The sequence below is a fragment of the Eptatretus burgeri genome, chromosome 4 (genome assembly GCF_056783735.1).
Source record: "Eptatretus burgeri isolate ZD-2024b chromosome 4, Ebu_testis_v1, whole genome shotgun sequence".
Lineage (NCBI taxonomy): Eukaryota > Metazoa > Chordata > Myxini > Myxiniformes > Myxinidae > Eptatretus > Eptatretus burgeri.
Window position 1 is genome coordinate 34,408,110 of NC_140964.1, and position 21,792 is coordinate 34,429,901.

At 49.4% G+C, this 21,792-nt stretch overlaps 1 protein-coding gene across 4 annotated transcripts in view; it reads left to right on the plus strand.

Moving 5' to 3' along the window:
• The first annotated feature begins 252 nt into the window (after window positions 1-252).
• Window positions 253-21,792, plus strand: part of LOC147027779 (stAR-related lipid transfer protein 7, mitochondrial-like) — a 40,600-nt gene continuing 19,060 nt past the window's right edge. The window contains exons 1-2 of one of the 4 annotated variants that reach the window (XM_085877357.1): window positions 287-660; window positions 3,701-3,850. In XM_085877357.1, coding sequence (XP_085733483.1) covers window positions 547-660; window positions 3,701-3,850 — 264 coding nt within the window. In that variant the 5' untranslated portion in view covers window positions 287-546. Of the gene's footprint in view, window positions 661-3,700; window positions 3,851-21,792 lie in introns of all 4 variants that reach the window. The other 3 variants (XM_085877358.1, XM_085877360.1, XM_085877359.1) reach the window with 3 other exon arrangements.

Below are 21,792 nucleotides of genomic sequence, written 5' to 3' on the forward strand. Positions count from 1 at the left end.
TTTTTTTCTTTCTAATCTCTATCCACGTGCTGTCTTATAGCTTTAAAAGAGATTTTTCGATTAATTTATCCCAATAAATATACGGTTAAATTGCAACGAAATGAAGGGAACATTCTACATTATGGCGGACGGGTAAAGGCTCGGACGGCACGTTTAGGCCTTTGATTCCCCCAAAACGACGAAGACGTGACTTGAAAATATTTATATTAATACTTTCTGCTTTCAAATAGTAATAATAATGATGAATTATAATTTTGAATGAGTTTTTTATATTACTATTATTATTAAATAACATGCAAAGTGTTTTGAAAGAGGTCACGTTCCTAACGTTGCTGCCATTTGTCGTGTGTCTGGTTGAAAACATGTAAAATCGCAGTCGGTTTTGCAATGTAATGCGATTGGAATTGGGAACGAACATCAGTGACTATCGTGTAAGTGGTGAACAAGCACCTGCAGAAATCGAGGGCGGATAGTATCGAATCCAAAGAGATTGCCGGCGCTTGTATAACCCTTTCCCCCCCCCCGTGTGCTGGCCGTTGGGCGAGCATGAGGGCGCAGTGTTTGCGGGCCTGCGCGCTGCTGGCGCGACCACGCTTGTGGAGAGACGCGGCACGAAGGGTACGATCGGGCAAGGCCGAACAAAGCGCGCGGCACGAACAGGTATGCTGGAAAACCCACGGGTTGGAGGGTTTTTAAGTGGATATTTTCTTGGAACTACTTGTCGAGCAAAATGGATCGCTCAACCACGCCGTCTGTTTGGCAAACAAATACCGACCGTGTAGAATTGGTCACGTGATTGGTGAGGGACCGGCATCCAGGGTTCATTCCCAATGACCTTTTGACACGAGGGATGTGTAGAACACCTGATTGTGAGTTTCCATGGGAAGTCGTTGAAACCTCCGCCAGCGAAGGTGAAGGAGGTTATGTTTTCACGCCAGGTGGTCATATGGCAGCTATCATTTCTTGAAGCGCGACTGTTGTCGCTGATGCAGTGCCCCTCTACCAGCACACACACTGGAACTGGTACTCATTTCGCCGACCTCGGAAGGATGACGGGCTGAGTCAACCCCCTGGTGTATTAATTCAGCGGCTGACGGGGCTTGAACTCAGGACCCGAGGATCCCAAGCCGCCACCCCAACCACTGAGCCAACACCAGGCTCTTTTCACACCTGTCTGCTTGTCTGTGTGTAGGATATGTCAAAAAAGTTGTGGAAGGATTCGGAAGAAATTTGGTGGACGAGTTGGACGTGTGACGAGGACGAATTGATTCGATTTTGGTGAACATCTGGATCTGAGAATTTTTTTTAACTGATTCTTCATTATTGAGAGATGCGGCCAAAAACGATATACAGTAAAGCACGATATAATATCAAGAAGTTGTGGATGAGTTCTCACAAAATAGGTGGATGAGTTGGAAAGGTGAAAATATGCCGATTACATTTTGGTTCAGCTCTGGGTCCAAATCTGGCCTATTCGTGGGATACGAGACGTAAACTGTTCAGCTTCATGGAGTTGCATGCTCTACCGAGTGCCATTCGAGTTGTCTCGTGCAATAATAGCCCAGCACGTGCATCTCATTCACCCTTACGTTTTTAGAGGTGATGTGAGGCATTTATAACAAAAAAATAGAACGGTCTTTGTGAGACAGCAGCTTGTGGCTCCTCCAAAAACGTACTGCTTACATTATTTAACAATCCATTATTACAAGGGCACATCTATAAGAAAATGAGACTAGTCAAATCGTTAGACATCGTGAAGCAGGCTCTTCCATTTGTCATGTTGCAGGGCTCTTCAAAGTGAGGAGAGGAAATGTTTATCACCTCAGAAGGTGTTATCAAAGACACTGGATCAACCAGAGATATTGTTGTGGGGTTGGGTCTCGGTGGCGAGCACAACCGCGAGAGGGAGCAGTAGAGTTGGCTCCACCGAACACCCGGAATTTAGGTTGTACCTTTCAGAAAAATCCGAAAGGTCACGGGTCCCTTATCAGACCGAAGATTGCCAATAGGTCGACCATGTGGGATAGGGTCAATTGCCAATTTCAATATACCTAAATACCCACGTTGTCCAAACTAGCGGGGAAATTCACCCTCGGCAGGATCTGCGCGATCCGGGCCGTTACCGAGCCGGATCCGAGTCGTACCCTGAGTGGACAGGACCAGAATCCTGCCGAGCCAATTGCACGACTACGGCAACAATGAGACCTCCTAATTCCCGTTCGCAGCGTGGCAAACCAATGATAGAAAGGGCAAGGACGAGCTGGGACATTCAACAAGAGGGGAATTTATTAACAATAATCGGGGGACGAGGGGAGCACGTAAAGGCAGAGTTATCCGACTATAGCAAGGCAAATAATGTACAAGGAACACAGGCACAGTTTCTACTTATCAGACGGGGCCCACGGACACAGACACACACACACAAATACCCAGGAATGGACCCCGTCGGGTCTTTATTGAAGGCCTCGAGCTGGAGACCAGAGCTAGCTTGGACCTGTCCGCCTCATGCGGTCTTCGACGTTCTGGCTCGGCGGGACTCGAACCCACAACAACGATGCCACTCCAAGCGCCAGGGACGGAGGGTGAAGGACGGACGCCAACCAGCACGAGGGCAGACAAGGCAGCAAACGCCAGCAGGCAAGGCGAGACGATCCAGCAGGCAAACCCCAACTGCTCCCAGTCGGATCGTGCCGATCAATTATAATTTAGTTATTAATTATTGATATTATAAATACTAATTATATAAAAATAATTATTAGTCCCCGTCCAGGATGGAGGGGACTTCCTCTCGTAACCCACCCCCCCACCCCCCCTTACTGGAAGGTTTTGGCATGCGATCCGCTCGTTGCCCCTGTGATTGGCCAAAAGGGGTGCCAAGTCCGCTGATTGGACCGGGGGGCATGCGGGCGTCACAGCGGATCGCCCCTCAAACAGGAAGATGAGTAATATTGTCCTGTGTTTGCTCCCATTGGTCAAACGACGGCAAACTCGCTCGCATCTCTCTGATTGGTCAAGAGAGACGCCAAGTCCTTCATTGAACTCTGCCCACCGCGAGCATTATGGCGTCAGGATGGAGCGAGGAGAAGGTGTTGTTGTAGTTGAAAATGTAAAAGAAAACCCTGACTATCAAAATAACTCCGCAGTGCATGAACATTTAATCACCCATTAAACAAAGGGATGGGACCCTGACTACAAACACATACTTATCGATATAACTGATCTTTGGGACCTGAATGTTGAGTGCTCATGGTTTCCAAATTCGTAACGCTACCCCCTCCCCTTTTTACAGACTCGTCCCGAGTCGTCAAACTTTCGTGTGACCAGCATGTGTAAGTTCTCCCCTAGTACGTTTTACCTATGGATCCCTGAGTGCGACATTTGCATACATGTCCCAAAAATAAATAACCTAGTGCGCTGCGTAACTAAATTAACAGACTCATACAGACGACTTAACTAAAATTGCCGGTGCGAAGACTAACAACAGATGGGTTAAACTTATTCACAATCTTAACTAATATGTACACTAACCATGGTCCAGGACCTGTCATCTGTGGGGAAACGAGGCACGGCAAAGTTAACAGTTTGTGTGGGTGAGTGCACAGCAGCTGAAGGTCAGTCGTCCTCAGGGCTTGCTCAAAACGTCCCCCTTGGGTATTCGTTGCAGTGAACCTTCTTCTTTTTATTTCTTTCATACCCCCAGCTGCTGGAGGCAACTCACCCTAGCACGGCAGGCCATGCGCCGTCCCACAGGTCATCTGAAGAGGTAGCCAGGCTTCCCAATGCAGTCTCTGGCTCATTTGAATGGATGGATGGAAATGGAGATGATTCATATGAAGCTGGCCGGCCTCGGGTATGGTCCGTGAGGTTCTGTGGAGGGAGTGTGGTGGTGCCGGCCACTCCGAAGGCGGGGTCGGACCTAACCTACCATCTCCCCCAACCTATCGCCTTTGCCTGTCTTTGTCCACACCCACTCCCTTAGTTTCCAAGAACGAACCAACAAAATTTAGCCCCTTTTTATTTTTTTTAAAAAAATTTTCTTAACAATTGCTTGTCCCAAACCTTCCTATCGTCCTTGTCCGGCTAACCTACTCTCAAGTCCCAAATAAGCATGGGGGTCTGAATAAGCATGTAGTGTGGAACATTTTCCAAATTTTAATAAGAGCAGAGGGTGGAATAAGCGTGTAGGGTGGAAAATCCCAAAAAAGTCTAATAAGCGTGCAGGTCCGAATAAGAGGGCAGGGTGGAAAAACCAGAAATGTGACAAATGTAGAACATGGATTTTATTGTTCAAATATATACATTACAATGCCAAGATGCAGACTGGACTCTACGCTTTTTCTTTGACAATCTGTATGCGCTTCTTCACACTCCTTCGGGCGTTTGCATTGATTGCTTTGAATCTGCTGAAATGTGGAGTGAAGACTTCGGATGTGGAAGATGAATGTTTGTCGATCACAGCTTGGATGTCATCAAGGAATGCACAGTCTGCTTTTGTTTCATCATCTGTAGCTTCGTGTGAGAGAGCGGAGGTAGACGGGAGGTCTTCTTGAATTGATACAATGTCTGTCTGACTTTTGTTCTCATCTGAATCTGGGGACTCCACCTCTTGCATCAATTCTTATTGAGCCAACTCCTCTCCCTCACAATCCATCAGTTCCACATCCTCATCTCGTGGTGCCTCACTTTCCCCCTTCCTCTTCCTGGTGACTCCCTTCGGTGGAGTGATTGTTGATGTCAGATCTTTGATGTCTGATGGGGGAGTATATGTCAGCAAATCCTTCCGAAACTTCAACATCTCTTCTCTAACAATGCTGAACAGTTTGTCAGAGACAATGTAATCATCTGACCCATCGAATGCATTATTCAGGAAATTGACTTTTCATATCATGCACTGGCTCCACCGTTAGCTCGTTCCAACTGGCGTGCAGCATCTCCTGGCGTGGTGGGACCCGCATTGCCGCGGTACAGTACCCAAACCCATGACTGAGATCGTTGGCAGATGAAGGAATTTCAGGAGTAAAGATTACACATCTCTCGACAGGACAACATTGTCACCCTACACGCTCGCTTGTGTAAAATGACCGGAGGGTGGCAAGAACGATTTTTTAATTAGTGTGTAGACCCGAATAGAGGCCATGTAGGGGGGATTTGCACCTCAAACAAAATAAGCGTGCATGCACGCTTATTCGGGACTTGAGAGTATCCTGTCAACCTAGCCTACTCCCAACCCCTAAGTTCCTTCTTGAGGGGAATAAGGAAGAGGCTAGCGTCCTGTCTCGAGGCCCAATGGAGCCTCAGAATAGCCTCCTACAGATTTCAGCCATCTTACCAAGGTGGGTCCAGCGGCCGACAGAGAGCGAAGGGATGGATGGTGCGAAGGGGTACATTTCCTAACTGTCCTAGCATTTATTAACTTTAAACTATCCCCGGGGCTTTTCAAAACACCTGTCACTTTAAACTATTGGTTCTAGAAACCATGATTCTCGTCGCTTGTGTTGGTGTCCCGTTATAAATTTGGGCCTAGCCCTCAAATTTTCACACGTGCTTTTGCACAATTTCGTGGCTGGGCAGCGTGGCTCACATTGCAAGGATTCCCCTCTGCCGAATCTCAAACTATGGCACCCCCGGGCCCTGAGGCTGTCTCCGAGCCTACCTGCTCACTATGAATGGGGGGGTTGCCCTCCCTGGCATTGCCCCTCTCCGATGCCCACGTGGCATTTTGGCGCTACGGGTCCCGTTTCCGATGGGTCGCCCGTGCCCACGACACTATCCCGGTCCCTTGGACCCTTGGCCTACTCTGGCCGACTTGTCCGGTGCCCGGGGTGCCCTCAACTCGATACTCACCTTTCAACAGCCACGCTCCCAGCCGGTCCATGGACTCCTGCACCCCTCCAAATGGGTTTAGTGCCTTCATACACCACCAACAACAAAACGACCTCAATTTTTTTTTTTTTTTTTTTTTTGTAAATTTAAAATTTTGGGAGCATTTTTATTTATTTATTTATTTGTAAATTTTGTTTTTGGTAAATTTAACTAACCCACTAACGAACTGACTCCGGGGGAGGGTCATACACTGACCCCGGGGTCACTTGGGTGGGATTCACTCCTCCCTCCACTCATTCATTCGCACCATGCATTCCACATTCGCTCCACTCACATACTCAGGCCCACTGACCCACACTCATTCATTGCACATTTTTCATTTTTCAATTCACACCACACTCTACCTATGTTCACCTAACTATCTCGTGCTCCCTCGTCGTCCCTTACTCTAATGCACGTTCCATTTAATCTACGTAGCTAAGCTGCGTCCCCACTACACATTCCATATCTGTATATGTCTCCCAAAATCAATTTCTAAATCTAAATCTACCTTCCCACTAACTAGTCCACGGGCCCCATGGAGGATGGCTCATGCCCCCATGAGGCCGGTCTAACTAAAGGCGCTGTCACACTTTGACGTTTTAGCCAGCAATGGCAACGTATAAAAATGTATGTAAAACGTTGGCGTACGCTGAAGTTTTGAGGTTTTTTTTTTTAAGTTTTGGTCGTATTTATAACGTGTTGGTCGTATGCATAACATATTAGTAACGGGCACAGAAGGTTTCGTTGTCTTATAGATAACTTGTACCAACGAATGCTTAGCCTGTTGTCGGCGTTCACAACCTATGCCCAACAATAGTTTAACTTAGGCATAGCGCGCTGCACGTATCGCCGACAAACTTGTGGCGTTCTCTGTTAAAAACCTGCCGCACGCCGATTTAAATCATAACCGCCTGAAAATTGGAAGTGTCAACATCGCAGTCACACCTTGACGATTTAGCCAGCGTATGCCGACCTATGAAAAATGTGTCTAAAACGTTGGCGCACGCTGAAAAGCGTCTGAGCTCAAGCGTTTGGACATCGGGATTGCAGCTCTCTCTGAGGTTCGGAGACCGGATTGCGGCGAGATAATGGTGGGTGGTTACACCTACTATTGGTCTGGTCGCTCTGATGGTTACCATACCCAAGGAGTTGCTGTAGCTGTGTCCAATAAGCTGACCCCAATGATAATTGAGGTAACACCGGTCAACGAGCGTATTATGAGATTAAGGATTCGTCACTCCTTAGGTGTCATTTCCCTGGTCTCTATTTATGCTCCGACTGAGGCGAGTGATCTTACCGTGAAGGATGCATTCTACGCCACACTCGAGTCTGTGGTTGATCAGTGCCCCAGACGAGATACACTTCTAGTCTTGGGGGATTTCAATGCATCGACTGGAACTGATAGGGATGGTTATGAGGTGTGTGTTGGTCCCCATGGGTCAGGAACTATGAACCAGAATAGCACTAAGTTCCTTGACTTTGCAAGAAGTCATGGACTTAGGGTGGCTGGTTCATGGTTTCAGCGCCCGCAAGCTCATCGCTGGACTTGGTATTCCAACGCTGGCGGTGTGGCAAAAGGAGATTGACCATGTCCTCATTGACGGTCGTTGGAGGATGATCCAGAACTGCAGGGTCTACCGGAGTGCTCAGTTCCTCAATACTGACCACAGGCTTGTTGTAGCAACTCTAAAGCTGCACCTTAAATCCTGGAGAATGGTACCATCCCAGCCTAGGCTGGATGTTGCCAAGCTCAGGGATGAGAGAGTAGCTGAGGAGTTTGCGAACAGGCTGAGTGGACACTTGGGGGGTCTGGGTGCTTTGGGGGGTCCTGAAGAGTTGTGGAGCACCTTCAAGACCACCGTCCTTGATGTTGCCGGTGGATGCCTTGGAGTTCACCGCAGGGCAAAGAAAATTTTGTCTCTCAAGGGACACTGGATACCATTGACCAGAGTCGCAGGGCCAGGCTGAATGGCAGAGCTGAGCTGTTCAGGGGAGCTGAGGGGTGAAACTGTACGTGCACTGAGGGTGGACAAGGAGGCCTATGTGCGAGGAGTCTGTGAGGAGGTAGAGCATCACCTGTGGACAGGTGATTCTCGGCCCGCTTACAGGGGAATTCGCGCATTACGTTCATCCAAGCCCATCCCTCGGAGCACTGCAGTTCGAGGCAGAGAGTGGTAGGCTCTTGACAGAGGAGTCTGAAGTGAAGGCCCGCTGGGCCGGTTACTTTGGCGGTTGTACCAGGCTGATCCCCCAGCTGTCGAGTTGGACGTCAAGGGTGTTACAATCCCTGTTGCTGACCCTCGAATCAACTGTGGTCCACCATCGCTTGTGGAAACACGGGCTGCGGTGAACCAGTTGAAACGGGGCAAAGCTCCAGGGATCTGTGGCATCCATGCTGAACTTCTCAAGGCTGGTGGAAATGCTGCACTCGCGTCGTTGCATGCAGTTTTGTGCTCTGCCTGGAACACAGGCATCATCCCAACTGACTGGAAGAGGGGCCTTGTTGTCCCTCTCTGGAAAGGGAAGGGTGATCGCCAAGACTGCAACAACTACCGAGGGTGACGCTGCTCTCAGTGCCGGGCAAGGTCTTTGCTCGGATAATTCTTGATAGGGTTCGCCACCATCTGCTTGAGCACCAGCGTCCAGAGCAGTCAGGCTTTACACCAAAGAGGTCAACGATTGACCGTATCCTTGCTCTTCGCGTCCTCACTGAACGCAGACCAGCGTCACGCCAGGGTCTGCTCGCAGCCTATGTTGATCTCTGTAAAGCGTTCGATTCAGTGAATCGGGATGTCCTCTGGAGGATTCTTGGTCTTCGTGGGGTGCCACCGAAACTGATCGATCTGATGTCTGAACTCTACTCTGGTACTGAGAGTGCTGTGAAGTGTGGTGGTACCGCCTCTGACTTATTTCCAGTTGTTACTGGAGTTCGTCAGGGATGTGTACTTGCCCCCACACTTTTCAGCACTTGTATGGACTGGATTTTGGGAGGATGTCGGAGAGATCAAGTTGCGGTGCATCGTTTGGCAATGTCAAGATCTCGGACCTTGATTTTGCAGATGATGCAGTCATCTTTGCGGAGACTTTAGACATCCTCTTGGGGGCCCTCTGAGGTGCTGAATGAGGAGTCGGAGCCGTTGGGATTACGGATTTCTTGGGTCAAAACAAAGATCAAGGCTTTCGGTGACATCTTGGATGCTGCTGTCCTGTCTGTGTCTGTTTGTGCTGAGGATGTTGAGGTGGTGGATAGATTCACTTACCTTAGCAGTGATATTCATCTCTGCTCAGGTTGTGAGCCGGAGGTCAATGGGCGTCTGGGTCGGGCCTGGGGAGTCATAGATTCACTGGATCATGGGGTGTGGCGCTGCCGGTACCTGTGCGGGAGGACGAAAGTCAGTCTTCAGGTCCTTGGTACTTCCAGTCTTGCTCTATGGGTGCGAGACTTGGACTTTGACCAAGGATCTGAGACGGAGACTTAATTCCTTTGGTACCAGGTCTCTTCGGAGAATCCTTGGCTATCGCTGGTCGGATTTTGTGTCCAACGAGCGGTTGCTGAGAGAGACTCGGATGAGATTTGTTACCTGCATAGTCCGTGAGCGTCAGCTGCGGCTGTATGGACATGTGGCTCGTTTTCCTGACGCTGATCCTGCTCACCAGATTCTCTCAGCGAGGGAGTCTCATGAGTGGAGGAGGCCAGTGGGCCGACCACGTGCCTCATGGTTGCAGCAGGTTGACCATCATCTCAAGGAGATGGGGATGGGCCTGGCATCTGCCTGGGGGATGGCCAGACGGAGGCCCCCGGAGTACCGGCGGAAAGTGGACGCAGCGACGCGCTGTTCTGGCACATGCTCCCATACCTGACCTGGCACGCTGAAAAGCAATGAAGTACGCTGTCGTATTCTGTGGTACGTCTAGTACGTGAAATTTCAAGCATGCTGAAAATTTTACGACGTACTCGACATATGGCTCACAAGTTCCACATACGCTGGCATAAGTTCTCGGCACGCTCCGCGATCGTTGACACACGTCGGACACACGTTACTTGTAAATTACTCATAAGTTGAAACACGTCGAGGTAATGTTTAGCATACCCGAAACTTAATTTTTAACCTATGAGTAGCGTGCTTTGAACTTATGAGTAGCGTGCTTTGAACCTATGTGTAACGTATCTCAAACGCACATTATCGTATGTAGACAAATTTGATTGACATCTTCCGGACGACCACAGAACTTGCTGAACGTGTTTCTAACTTACATCTACCGTATAATAGCGATTTGGCAGCATTTAGGGGTATTGGTATATACAAATGGGCTTCCCAAGAGGAACCCGTCAGTGTTCCAGACTCCATGTTGAGTAGATGTCAATATCAGTAGTAGTAGTAGTAGTAGTAGTAGTAGTAGTAGTATTAAGTCCATGTCAGTAGTAGTCGGTGAGCGTGATGGGGAGGGTGTGGGTAATGATGGATCCTCGTTGCGTCCACGAATAGGAGACTACTTTGCACCATTGTTCGATGTTCTTTTCGGCTAATTTTTTTTTTCTCATTCCCACGATGAACTTTTTTTTGTTTCAGGTCAGGTATGGGAGCATGTGCCAGAACAGCGCGTCGCTGCGTCCACTTTCCGCCGGTACTCCAGGGGCCTCCGTCTGGCCATCCCCCAGGCAGATGCCAGGCCCATCCCCATCTCCTTGAGATGATGGTCAACCTGCTGCAACCATGAGGCACGTGGTCGGCCCACTGGCCTCCTCCACTCATGAGACTCCCTCGCTGAGAGAATCTGGTGAGCAGGATCAGCGTCAGGAAAACGAGCCACATGTCCATACAGCCGCAGCTGATGCTCACGGACTATGCAGGTAACAAATCTCATCAGAGTCTCTCTCAGCAACCGCTTGTTGGACACAAAATCCGACCAGCGATAGCCAAGGATTCTCCGAAGAGACCTGGTACCAAAGGAATTAAGTCTCCGTCTCAGATCCTTGGTCAAAGTCCAAGTCTCGCACCCATAGAGCAAGACTGGAAGTACCAAGGACCTGAAGACTCGGACTTTCGTCCTCCCGCACAGGTACCGGCAGCGCCACACCCCATGATCCAGTGAATCCATGACTCCCCAGGCCCGACCCAGACGTCTATTGACCTCCGGCTCACAACCTGCGGAGACATGAATATCACTGCCAAGGTAAGTGAATCTATCCATGACCTCAACATCCTCACCACAAACAGACACAGACAGGACAGCAGCATCCAAGATGTCACCGAAAGCCTGGATCTTAGTTTTGACCCAAGAAATCCGTAATCCCAACGGCTCCGACTCCTCATTCAGCACCTCCAGGGCCCCCAAGAGGATGTCTAAAGTCTCCGCAAAGATGACTGCATCATCTGCAAAATCAAGGTCCGAGATCTTGACATTGCCAAACGATGCACCGCAACTTGATCTCTCCGACATCCTCCCAAAAATCCAGTCCATACAAGTGCTGAAAAGTGTGGGGGCAAGTACACATCCCTGACGAACTCCAGTAACAACTGGAAATAAGTCAGAGATGGTACCACCACACTTCACAGCACTCTGAGTACCAGAGTAGAGTTCAGACATCAGATCGATCAGTTTCGGTGGCACCCCACGAAGACCAAGAATCCTCCAGAGGACATCCCGATTCACTGATTCGAACGCTTTACAGAGATCAACATAGGCTGCAAGCAGCCCCTGCCGAAACTCTCGTCTGCGTTCGGTGAGGACACGAAGTGCAAGGATACGGTCAATCGTTGACCTCTTTGGTGTAAAGCCTGACTGCTCTGGACGCTGGTGCTCAAGCAGATGGTGGCGAACCCTATCAAGAATTATCCGAGCAAAGACCTTGCCCGGCACTGAGAGCAGCGTCACCCCTCGGTAGTTGTTGCAGTCTTGGCGATCACCCTTCCCTTTCCAGAGAGGGACAACAAAGCCCCTCTTCCAGTCAGTTGGGATGATGCCTGTGTTCCAGGCAGAGCACAAAACTGCATGCAACGACACGAGTGCAGCATTTCCACCAGCCTTGAGAAGTTCAGCATGGATGCCACAGATCCCTGGAGCTTTGCCCCGTTTCAACTGGTTCACCGCAGCCCGTGTTTCCACAAGCGATGGTGGACCACAGTTGATTCGAGGGTCAGCAACAGGGATTGTAACACCCTTGACGTCCAACTCGACAGCTGGGGGATCAGCCTGGTACAACCGCTCAAAGTAACCGGCCCAGCGAGCCTTCACTTCAGACTCCTCTGTCAAGAGCCTACCACTCTCTGCTCGAACTGCAGTGCTCCGAGGGATGGGCTTGGATGAACGTAATGCGCGAATTCCCCTGTAAGCGGGACGAGAATCACCTGTCCACAGGTGATGCTCTACTCCCTCACAGATTCCTCGCACATAGGCCTCCTTGTCCACCCTCAGTGCACGTACAGTTTTACGCCTCAGCTCCCTGAACAGCTCAGCTCTGCCATTCAGCCTGGCCCTGCGACTCTGGTCAATGGTATCCAGTGTCCCTTGAGAGACAAAATTCTTCTTTGCCCTGCGGTGAACTCCAAGGCATCCACCGGCAACATCAAGGACGGTGGTCTTGAAGGTGCTCCACAACTCTTCAGGACCCCCAAGGCACCCAGACCCCCCAAGTGTCCACTCAGCCTGTTCGCAAACTCCTCAGCTACTCTCTCATCCCTGAGCTTGGCAACATCCAGCCTAGGCTGGGATGGTACCATTCTCCAGGATTTAAGGTGCAGCTTTAGAGTTGCTACAACAAGCCTGTGGTCAGTATTGAGGAACTGAGCACTCCGGTAGACCCTGCAGTTCTGGATCATCCTCCAACGACCGTCAATGAGGACATGGTCAATCTCCTTTGCTACACCACCAGCGTTGGAATACCAAGTCCAGCGATGAGCTTGCGGGCGCTGAAACCATGAACCAGCCACCCTAAGTCCATGACTTCTTGCAAAGTCAAGGAACTTAGTGCTATTCTGGTTCATAGTTCCTGACCCATGGGGACCAACACACACCTCATAACCATCCCTATCAGTTCCAGTCGATGCATTGAAATCCCCCAAGACTAGAAGTGTATCTCGTCTGGGGCACTGATCAACCACAGACTCGAGTGTGGCGTAGAATGTGTCCTTCACGGTGAGATCACTCGCCTCAGTCGGAGCATAAATAGAGACCAGGGAAATGACACCTAAGGAGTGGCGAATCCTTAATCTCATAATACGCTCGTTGACCGGTGTTACCTCAATTATCATTGGGGTCAGCTTATTGGACACAGCTACAGCAACTCCTTGGGTATGGTAACCATCAGAGCGACCAGACCAATAGTAGATGTAACCACCCACCATTATCTCGCCGCAATCCGGTCTCCGAACCTCAGAGAGAGCTGCAATCCCGATGTCCAAACGCTTGAGCTCAGATGATAACAGAGACAGGTGATCATCCTCTCTTAGGGATAGGACATTCCAGGCACCCACCCGAAGGGACCGCCTCAGGTTAACCCAAGGAGACCGCCGTCTGGTGGACGACACCTCAGCACCACTCCGACACACTCTCCCGCAATCTGACCCAGGGATGTTACCCCGTGGTTTCCCTCCTATCAAAGATTGGGGGTCCCGAAGGCTTTGCCCCAATCCCGTCATCTGGTGAGCTGCCCTGCGAAGGGAAGCTGCACAGGAGGTACTCCCACGGAGTGGGTTTTCAGATTTTTTTGCGTTTTTGCGTTTTGCGGAATGAAGCGTTTTACGGTGGCCGGAGTGCAAATCCTGCCACCAACCTCCTAATAAGAAGTAACCCAACTGCAGGAGGATGTCCACAGACACAGTTGGGCACTAGATATGGATGGCCGTTGGCTCACAAGGATCTCCTCCGCCCTTTGACAGGTTTTGTTTTTAATCCTGCTGGGTGTCCATATCCAAACACCCTCCTCACCAGAAAACCTGGTGGGGGAGACGGTTTAGTCGCCGACATCCCGACCATGGAACAGGTTAGTACAGGTTTACATGGTACCTGTAGCAGGTCACAGATCGAACCTGACCTGACAATTTTTGTTTCAGTTCTTAAAGTATTCAAAATGACTTGGACAAATGCATAATATACTAGTAATGAACACAGAACGCTTCGATAACTTATAGATAAGTTATACCAACAATTCATTAGCGTGTTTTAGGCGTCCACAATCTATGCCCAACGATAGTCTAACGTATGCATAGCGTGGCAGCGTATCGTGGACGATTATAGGCTGCAACTTCACTTTTAATAAATGCCCGTCACTCGCCTTTTGTTTTTGGACACTGGTGCTCGGCAATTGAAATAGTTTTCATTGAACGAGTAAAATCGCTTCCACAGCACTGCAGTCACGGCACCAACAGCAGCAGGCTCAGTGCCAGCCTCATGCCAGGCTCAAGCGGATCCCTGTAGAAGGTCTACTGCTTGGTTATCCTTGGACCCACTCTGGCTAGCAGCTCGTTGAACATCGCTGGGGGCATTCGCAGGAAGTTGATGAAGGATGCATAGTCCTCGTTCCGGAGTTCCACCATGAGCTGGTCATGTATGCCGTAATGGCGTCGCCTCCCGATCCATGGTCTCACCCAGTTCCTTCTCCTCCGTTCACGTCTTCTTCTCCCGGCTCTATTGGCATGCAACTGGTGCAGTGGCAACTTGATGAGGTCATGTTGATGTTCGAGGACAGGTAGGTATTGTCGTCTCAGCCTTGCCGTATCCTCTATCTCTCGGAATGACATGGACATGTTCTCACCATGAAGTCTAAAAAAAAAAAGACGGGTTCCTCCTGCGAAGCCCCTTTTTATATACCAATTCCCCGAATCGCTGCCAATACGCCATTATACGGTATCTGTAAGTTAGAAACGCGTTCAGTAAGTTCTGTGGTCGTCCAGAAGACGTCAAATACGTATTTGTGCATAGGACATGCTTTCCAAATAATTCCCAAGCACGTTACTCGTAGGTTATGAATAAGTCACGGGTACCCTAAACATTACTTTGACGTGTTTCGATGTATGAGGAACTTTCAAGTAGCGTGTTGTGAAGTCTGAACAACGTTCGTGTAGCGTGCTTATAAAACGTTACTCATAGGTTAGAAATAAGTTCCGGGTACGCTAAACATTACCTCGACGTGTTTCGACTTGTGAGTATCTTACAAGTAACGTGTGTCAACAATCGCATAATGTGCCTACAACTTATGGCCAGCGTAGCGGAACATGTGAGTCATACGCCGGCGTACGTCGTAAAATTTCAAGCATCAAAAATGAGGACAACCCAAAAGTACAACGTTTAAAGCCAGCGTACTACGACGTATGGCAGTGTTTTTCAGCATGCTCTTAACGTATTCGACGTGTGCCAGCATTTTGGGCAAATTTTTCATAAATCGGCATACGCTGGCTAAATCGTCAAGGTGCAACAGCAGCTTAAGCTCAACCCATCCCGCTAACTAATGCTCCTATCCCCAAGCAGGATGTCCACCACATCCCTGCCGGTCCGTGTACTTGGAGCGAGGGTTTTTTTTATTATTAACACCACCAAGGCTGCGGTCTACAGCTTGCCTGTTCGTCCCTTCCATCGGGCGATACGTGCAGCCTTGACGTCACCCTGCCAATCGCACCGAGCGCTCGCTTTCGGGTCATCCGCCATGCGAGCCGACGTGCGCTTGCTCGCACGTAACTCGCACCGCGAGGTCCCCGGTGACGTCACTCGCACACCGCACCTGCGCGGTTTCCCATGCAAGCCAGCCCGAGCGTATTGTCCTGGGAATCCGCTCCGCGCAGCACATGGAGCTTCACACACGTGCTCGCATGTGGACCCTTCCGTTCCAAATTCAAACACTCGCCACCATTTTAGCCGTCCACGAGGCCTTGTTGAATCTCACACGGAGCGTTTCCGCGCCGGATTCCCTCCACGAAGACGCACGTGCGAGGGCCGCTCACTAAATGTGAAACGGGCCCCTTATGCGACGTTCCATGAAACCGGCGTGGTTCCCGAAATACTTACTTCCGGCTCATTCGGTTCGCTATACCCGTCTCCCGTCTGGGTCGGTCAGTCGTCCATTTTCATGCACTCACTCATGCACGCCATGTTACTCGCACTGCTCACACATTCCAACACACTCGCACCACTAATACACTTTACTACACACCCCGGGACATTTACATCAGGGGTGGGAGTCCGCACAAGGGATCCTTAAGCCTCTACTCCCCTCAAACCCTGCATGGGCCCGTTTGCATCGTTCAGCCCGACCGGACCTACTTGGTCGCAGTCCACTTCAAGGGAGCATACCGTCTCCCTCTGTTGCTGAAGGAGGCTATCGTGATGCTCGCACCTGATCCTGATACATTCTACCAGCTCAACCCCCATTGTCCCTCACTAACTCTATGTGTGTGTGCTCGTCTTTAGTTTCATGTAGTTTCCCCTCTACTCCTTCTAATTCCTATATCTCCGTTTTCATTTCCGTTGTCTCTTTTAATTTTTTCATCGTCTCTTGTTATTTCTCCCTTAATTATGGTGATGTTGCTCGTCCCCTCGACCTTTCCCTTCTCCATCGCAAACCGACAAACCTCCACACTCCTCCTCGGTTCGGTCGTTCTCCCACGTGCAGGCGCCATCCTCCAATCCACCATTTTGCCTTTCACCTCTTTCACGCTCGCCTGCAGGCTTAACCCTATGTTCTGCATTTCCCCTCGCTGTGTTCGCATATCGCCCCGAATCTCATCCACTTTGCGCTCCATCGCTCACACATTCGTTTTTATTTCTTTTTGTATTCCTTGCACATCACGCGCGTTCGTGTCCATTTTGTTTTGCAAATCCTGCATATTCGCATACATTTTGCGCTCCATCGCTCACGCATTCTCCTCCATAATCCCCCTTAACATTTCCCCTGACCGGTTCATGTCAAACGACCCTGACGAAGCCGATTCGCCTCAGTCGGTCGCGGTTTCGCTGGGACCAGGGGGGGCAATTTGACTGAGGGGGCACTCTTGCGCCGCCGCTCCCACTGTGCCCATTACGAACTCTGGGTCCAATCGCGGGGGAAGTTCCTGCATCGAGGTATCCTGGACCATGGATTCCTCTAAACCTACACTACTACACACCTGCCCCAGCTCATCTTGGTTGGCCATGTTGCGTTCCAGGAAAGAAATTTTAAAACGCTCATAATTTGGGGGAACGGGGGGGGGGGGGTTGCTCCCTACATCCCTCATCCGAATCCTGTGAACTTCTCTCCGGAGGTGGATGGGTTCCAATCCCACTCCTGACACCAATTGTTGTGGGGCCGGGTCTCGGTGGCGAGCACAACCGCTAGAGGGAGCAGTAGAGTCGGCTCCACTGAACATCCAGAATTTAGGTCGTACCTTTCAGATAAATCCGAAAGGTCACGGGTCCCTTATCGGACCAAAGATCGACAATAGGTCGACCACGTGGGATAGGGTCAATTGCCAATTTCAATAGACCTAAATACCCACGTTGTCCAAACTACTGGGGAAATTCACCCTCGGCAGGATCTGCGCGATCCGGGCCGTTACCGAGCCGGATCCGAGTCGTACTCCGAGCGGACAGTACCAGAATCCTGCCGGGCCAATTGCACAACTACAGCAACAATGAGGCCTCATAATTCCCGTTCGCAGCGCGGCAAACCAATGGCAGAAAGGACAAGGACGAGCTGGGACATTCAACAAGAGGGGTATTTATTAACAATAATCGGGGGACGAGGGGAGCACGTAAGGGCAGAGTTATCCGATGATAGCAAGGCAAATAATGTCCAAGTAACACAGGCACTTGACAGTTTCTACTTATCAGACGGGGCCTACAGACATAGACACATACACACACACACACACACACACACACACACACACACACACACACACACACACACACACACACACACACACCCAGGAATGGACCCCGTCGGGTCTTTATTGAAGGCCTCCAGCTCGAGAAAAGATGAGCTGGAGACCAGAGCTAGCTTGGCCCTGTCTGCCTCGTGCGGTCTTCGACGTTCTGGCTTGGCGGGACTCGAACCCACAACAACGATGCCACTCCAAGCGCCAGGGAATGGAAGGTGAAGGACGGACGCCAACCAGCACGAGGGCGGACAAGGCAGCGAGTGCCAGCAGGCAAGGCGAGGCGATCCGAGACGATCCGGCAGGCAAACCCCAACTGCCCTCAGTCGGATCGTGCCGATCAATTATTCATTCCTCGTCCAGGGGGGAGGGGACTCCCTCTTGTAACCTCCCCCCCCCCTCACTGGACGGTTTTGGCGCGTGAACCGCTCGTTGCCCTTGTGATTGGCCAAAAGGTGCGCCATGTCCGCTGATTGGACCGAGAGCGTGGCGGGCGTCATGGCGGACCGCCCCTCAAACAGGAAGAAGAGTAATATTGTCCTGCGTTGGCTCCCATTGGCCGAACGACGGCAAACTCGTTCGCATCTCTCTGATTGGTTGAGAGAGACACTAAGTCCTTCATTGAACTCCGCCCACCGCGAGCATTATGGCATCAGAATGGAGCGAGGTGAAGGTGTTGTTGTTGTAGTTGAAAATGTAAAAGAATACCCTGACTATCAAAATAACTCCACAGCGCACGAACATTTAATCACCCATTAAACAAAGGGATGGGACCCTGACTAAAAACACATACTTACCGATATAACTGATCTTTGGGACCTGAATGTTGAGTGTTCATGGTTTCCAAATTCGTAATAATATATCAATAGGTGGATGTCCCAGGATATTGACTCCTACTGAGGACCTCTGCACTTGCATGCCCATCTGCACAATCGCTTTCAAACTGACTAGAGTACTGCAACCACACTCCCTGGACCTCACAGGATAAGCGAGGTCCAGGGAGTTTGTGTGACACCTCAAGGTGGTTTCAACACCATTTTGAGACGTCCTACAGGATGTCTCAATAAAATGACAGTTCCACGTCAAAAATTTGTGGTTTCCAGGATACAGACTAGGGTATATTGCTCATTACGTCTTCTGTAACCCCATGCTGAACCATCATGCCTTTCAAGGAGAAACCTTGAAAAGCATGCCGATTGCCTCAATGTCCACCGGACATGCTTGGATATGTAACAGTTCATCCATATCCATGGCAATCTGACGGCAGATCAACACATTTAGATCTTACAGCAACATATGTTGCCTACCCTTCAGCAACATGGTCTGGGAATCATCATTATGCACAATAATACGCTTGCTCACTGGGCAATTCAAACGAGGAACGTATCCATGGCAATCTGATGGCAGATCGATACATTAATGAGATCTTCCAGCGACATGTGTTGCCTTCCTTTCAGCAACATGGTCTGAGAATCATCATTATCTATCTATAATTCCAGCAATGTTTGTGTGTGTCTGTCTGTCTGTCTGTCTGTCTGGCACTGCTGTTTCTCGACAACCACTGGTCCGATCTAATTGAAACTTGCCAGGTGTATTGCTGGGGACCTGAGTATGTGCCTTTTCAAGGTTTGATATTAATCGGACAAGTGGTTCCCAAGTTATGGCCATTTATTTACCAAACCAATGACAGGACACGTTGCTACGTAGGCGTGGCCGATGGGGAAAGGGCGCCATTTAGGTACCAATGACAGGACACGTTGCTGTGTTGGCGTGGCCGTTGTGGAAGACATCCTCAGCCGCGTTCCCCATTACGGGTTACAACTTACGGACTTCTGGATAGTGATGACTAACTGTATTCTAATAATTTCTCGATTTCTTATGCGCATTTATAGATAAACACAATGCCCCAATCCAGTCGTTGTTTACGAGAGCGAAGGAACGGCCTGTGTGGTTGTTTGAAAGTTTTTTTTTTTGTTGTTTTGTTTTGCACGTACGGGCACGTGAGAGTGAAGGAACAGCCTGTGTGGTTGTTGTTTCTGGCACGTGGTTTGAAAGGTTTTTTTTTTCTTCTTTTGCACGTACGGCCACGCACATACGGGCATGCGGGAGTGAAGGAGCGGCCTGTGTGGTTGTTGTTTCTGGCACGCGGTTTGAAATGTTTATTTATTTATTTATTTATTTTGCACGTACGGGCACAATAATGTTAATATCATGACACCCTGGCGTGCCATCTAACTAGATTTAAATCCAATTGAATATCTCTGGGATGTCTATCATCGTCGCCTTTGAACCTTGCCAAGTTGGCCACAGACCCTCGATGAGCTGAAAACAGGACATAATTAGAGTATGGAATGCCATTTCCCCGGCTCAGATCCAAGTGCTCATACGGTCAATGTGATGACGTTGCAATGCAGTGATTACTGCAAGCGGTGGACATGCACGGACGGTATGGACTTCCACGATTGTTACTTACACGTTCAATCCCCATGTGAAAACATTCACCACAACGCAGCATTCTGTAATTACATCACAATGAAAGATGTATAATTATTCAGCATTTATCTCTTTCAGCCATTTGCACCTCATCTGTGGCCCCTGATGTCACGTAAATTAAATCACATCAACAACAATCACATGTTTGGGAGTTTTTTTGGAGGAGAATGTTACTAACTACTATTATTATTATTACTCCACACATGCGAAGCAAAAAGTGGGGTTCAGGCATTAGTTCAGGTCAGTCCGTCTGATCAGTTTATGATCGAGGAACAACTGACTTGTGTAAATCAAATGTTATATTTTGAACATGAATAGGAAGACAAGTTTGCCGTTTTACAGTACTTTGACTCTGAATTCGTCCCGACCACACATGTGCAGAGAGGAGTGAGATAAATTTTTTGTATTCAGTCTGACTGTCTGGCAGGAAAACAAAATTGAAAATCATTCAAAACAGGAAACATCCTGTTTTTAAGGACACAAACAACAAGCACCAAGAACTGTTGTAATGCATTAGACAGCTTGGTGTAATAGACCCTGGGGGAAACGCGGTGAAACCCGGAATTTATTTCTTTATATGGCTTTAAACCTCTTCAAATCTTTATTTAAATTGAATTATATACTTGAACATTGAAGAACACAAATCGCCTTCTACACTTGTGCACATTAAGGCTTGATTGCATTAATGAATATGAAAAAAAAAATCAAACTGTATTCCCCAAGGCTGGTCGATCATATGTATGAAGCTTTGCATCAATCTGTTGAAACAAAGTGGTTCTGGAGGAGAATTTTTTTTTAACGTTTTTATTTTTAATCCAATCTAACCACCAGACCATGTGACCGATTATGGCATAAATTTAATTCTTCACTCGCATCAGGTCATAAATCAGATTTATGAAGTTTCAGATTTTTTGGGGGGTAAGGATTTCGATTTGACCAATTATGGCTAGAATACCACTTACACAATGATCTCATTATTATTGTGCTATATACCCCCATGGGGTGTTGATGATGTGGTGTCCGAGGCACAGCGGAACATGGAGAGCGAGAGCGTAGCAGTAACTCCGCTTTATTGCCCGTCCGGATGAACATCAACGCCACCCCAAGCGAGCGAGTCACGATACACGAAAACCCAATCACGTGATACAACACACTCCTCCCCTTGTAAAATGACAATTCAAATGATGAAATGACAATTATAACATGACCAAACGAAACCAATCAACAGTCAAAATCCTCCAAGTACCACGGCCGTCTTCTGACCCGCCTCGGACGGGCAGCGACGCCAGACGGCCCAGGCTCAGACGACTCCAGGCTAGGTCGAGGTGACACCCTCGCCAGACTTGCCCCATCCGCAACAACAACCGCCCCCTGCCGAGAAGCTTGCTCGTCGTCCTCGAGCAGGACTGAATCAGGTGAACACCCCGCGGGTGTCGACACGTCCGGCCCTGGCGATTCAACGTCTGGCCACGGCGACATCACAGGTAGGGGTCCCACATCGCTCGGCACGGGGGGGGGGGGGGGGGTGACGCTGAACAGCGATCATGCATTTGGTCCACGTGCCGCTTCCACACCTCCCCACCAT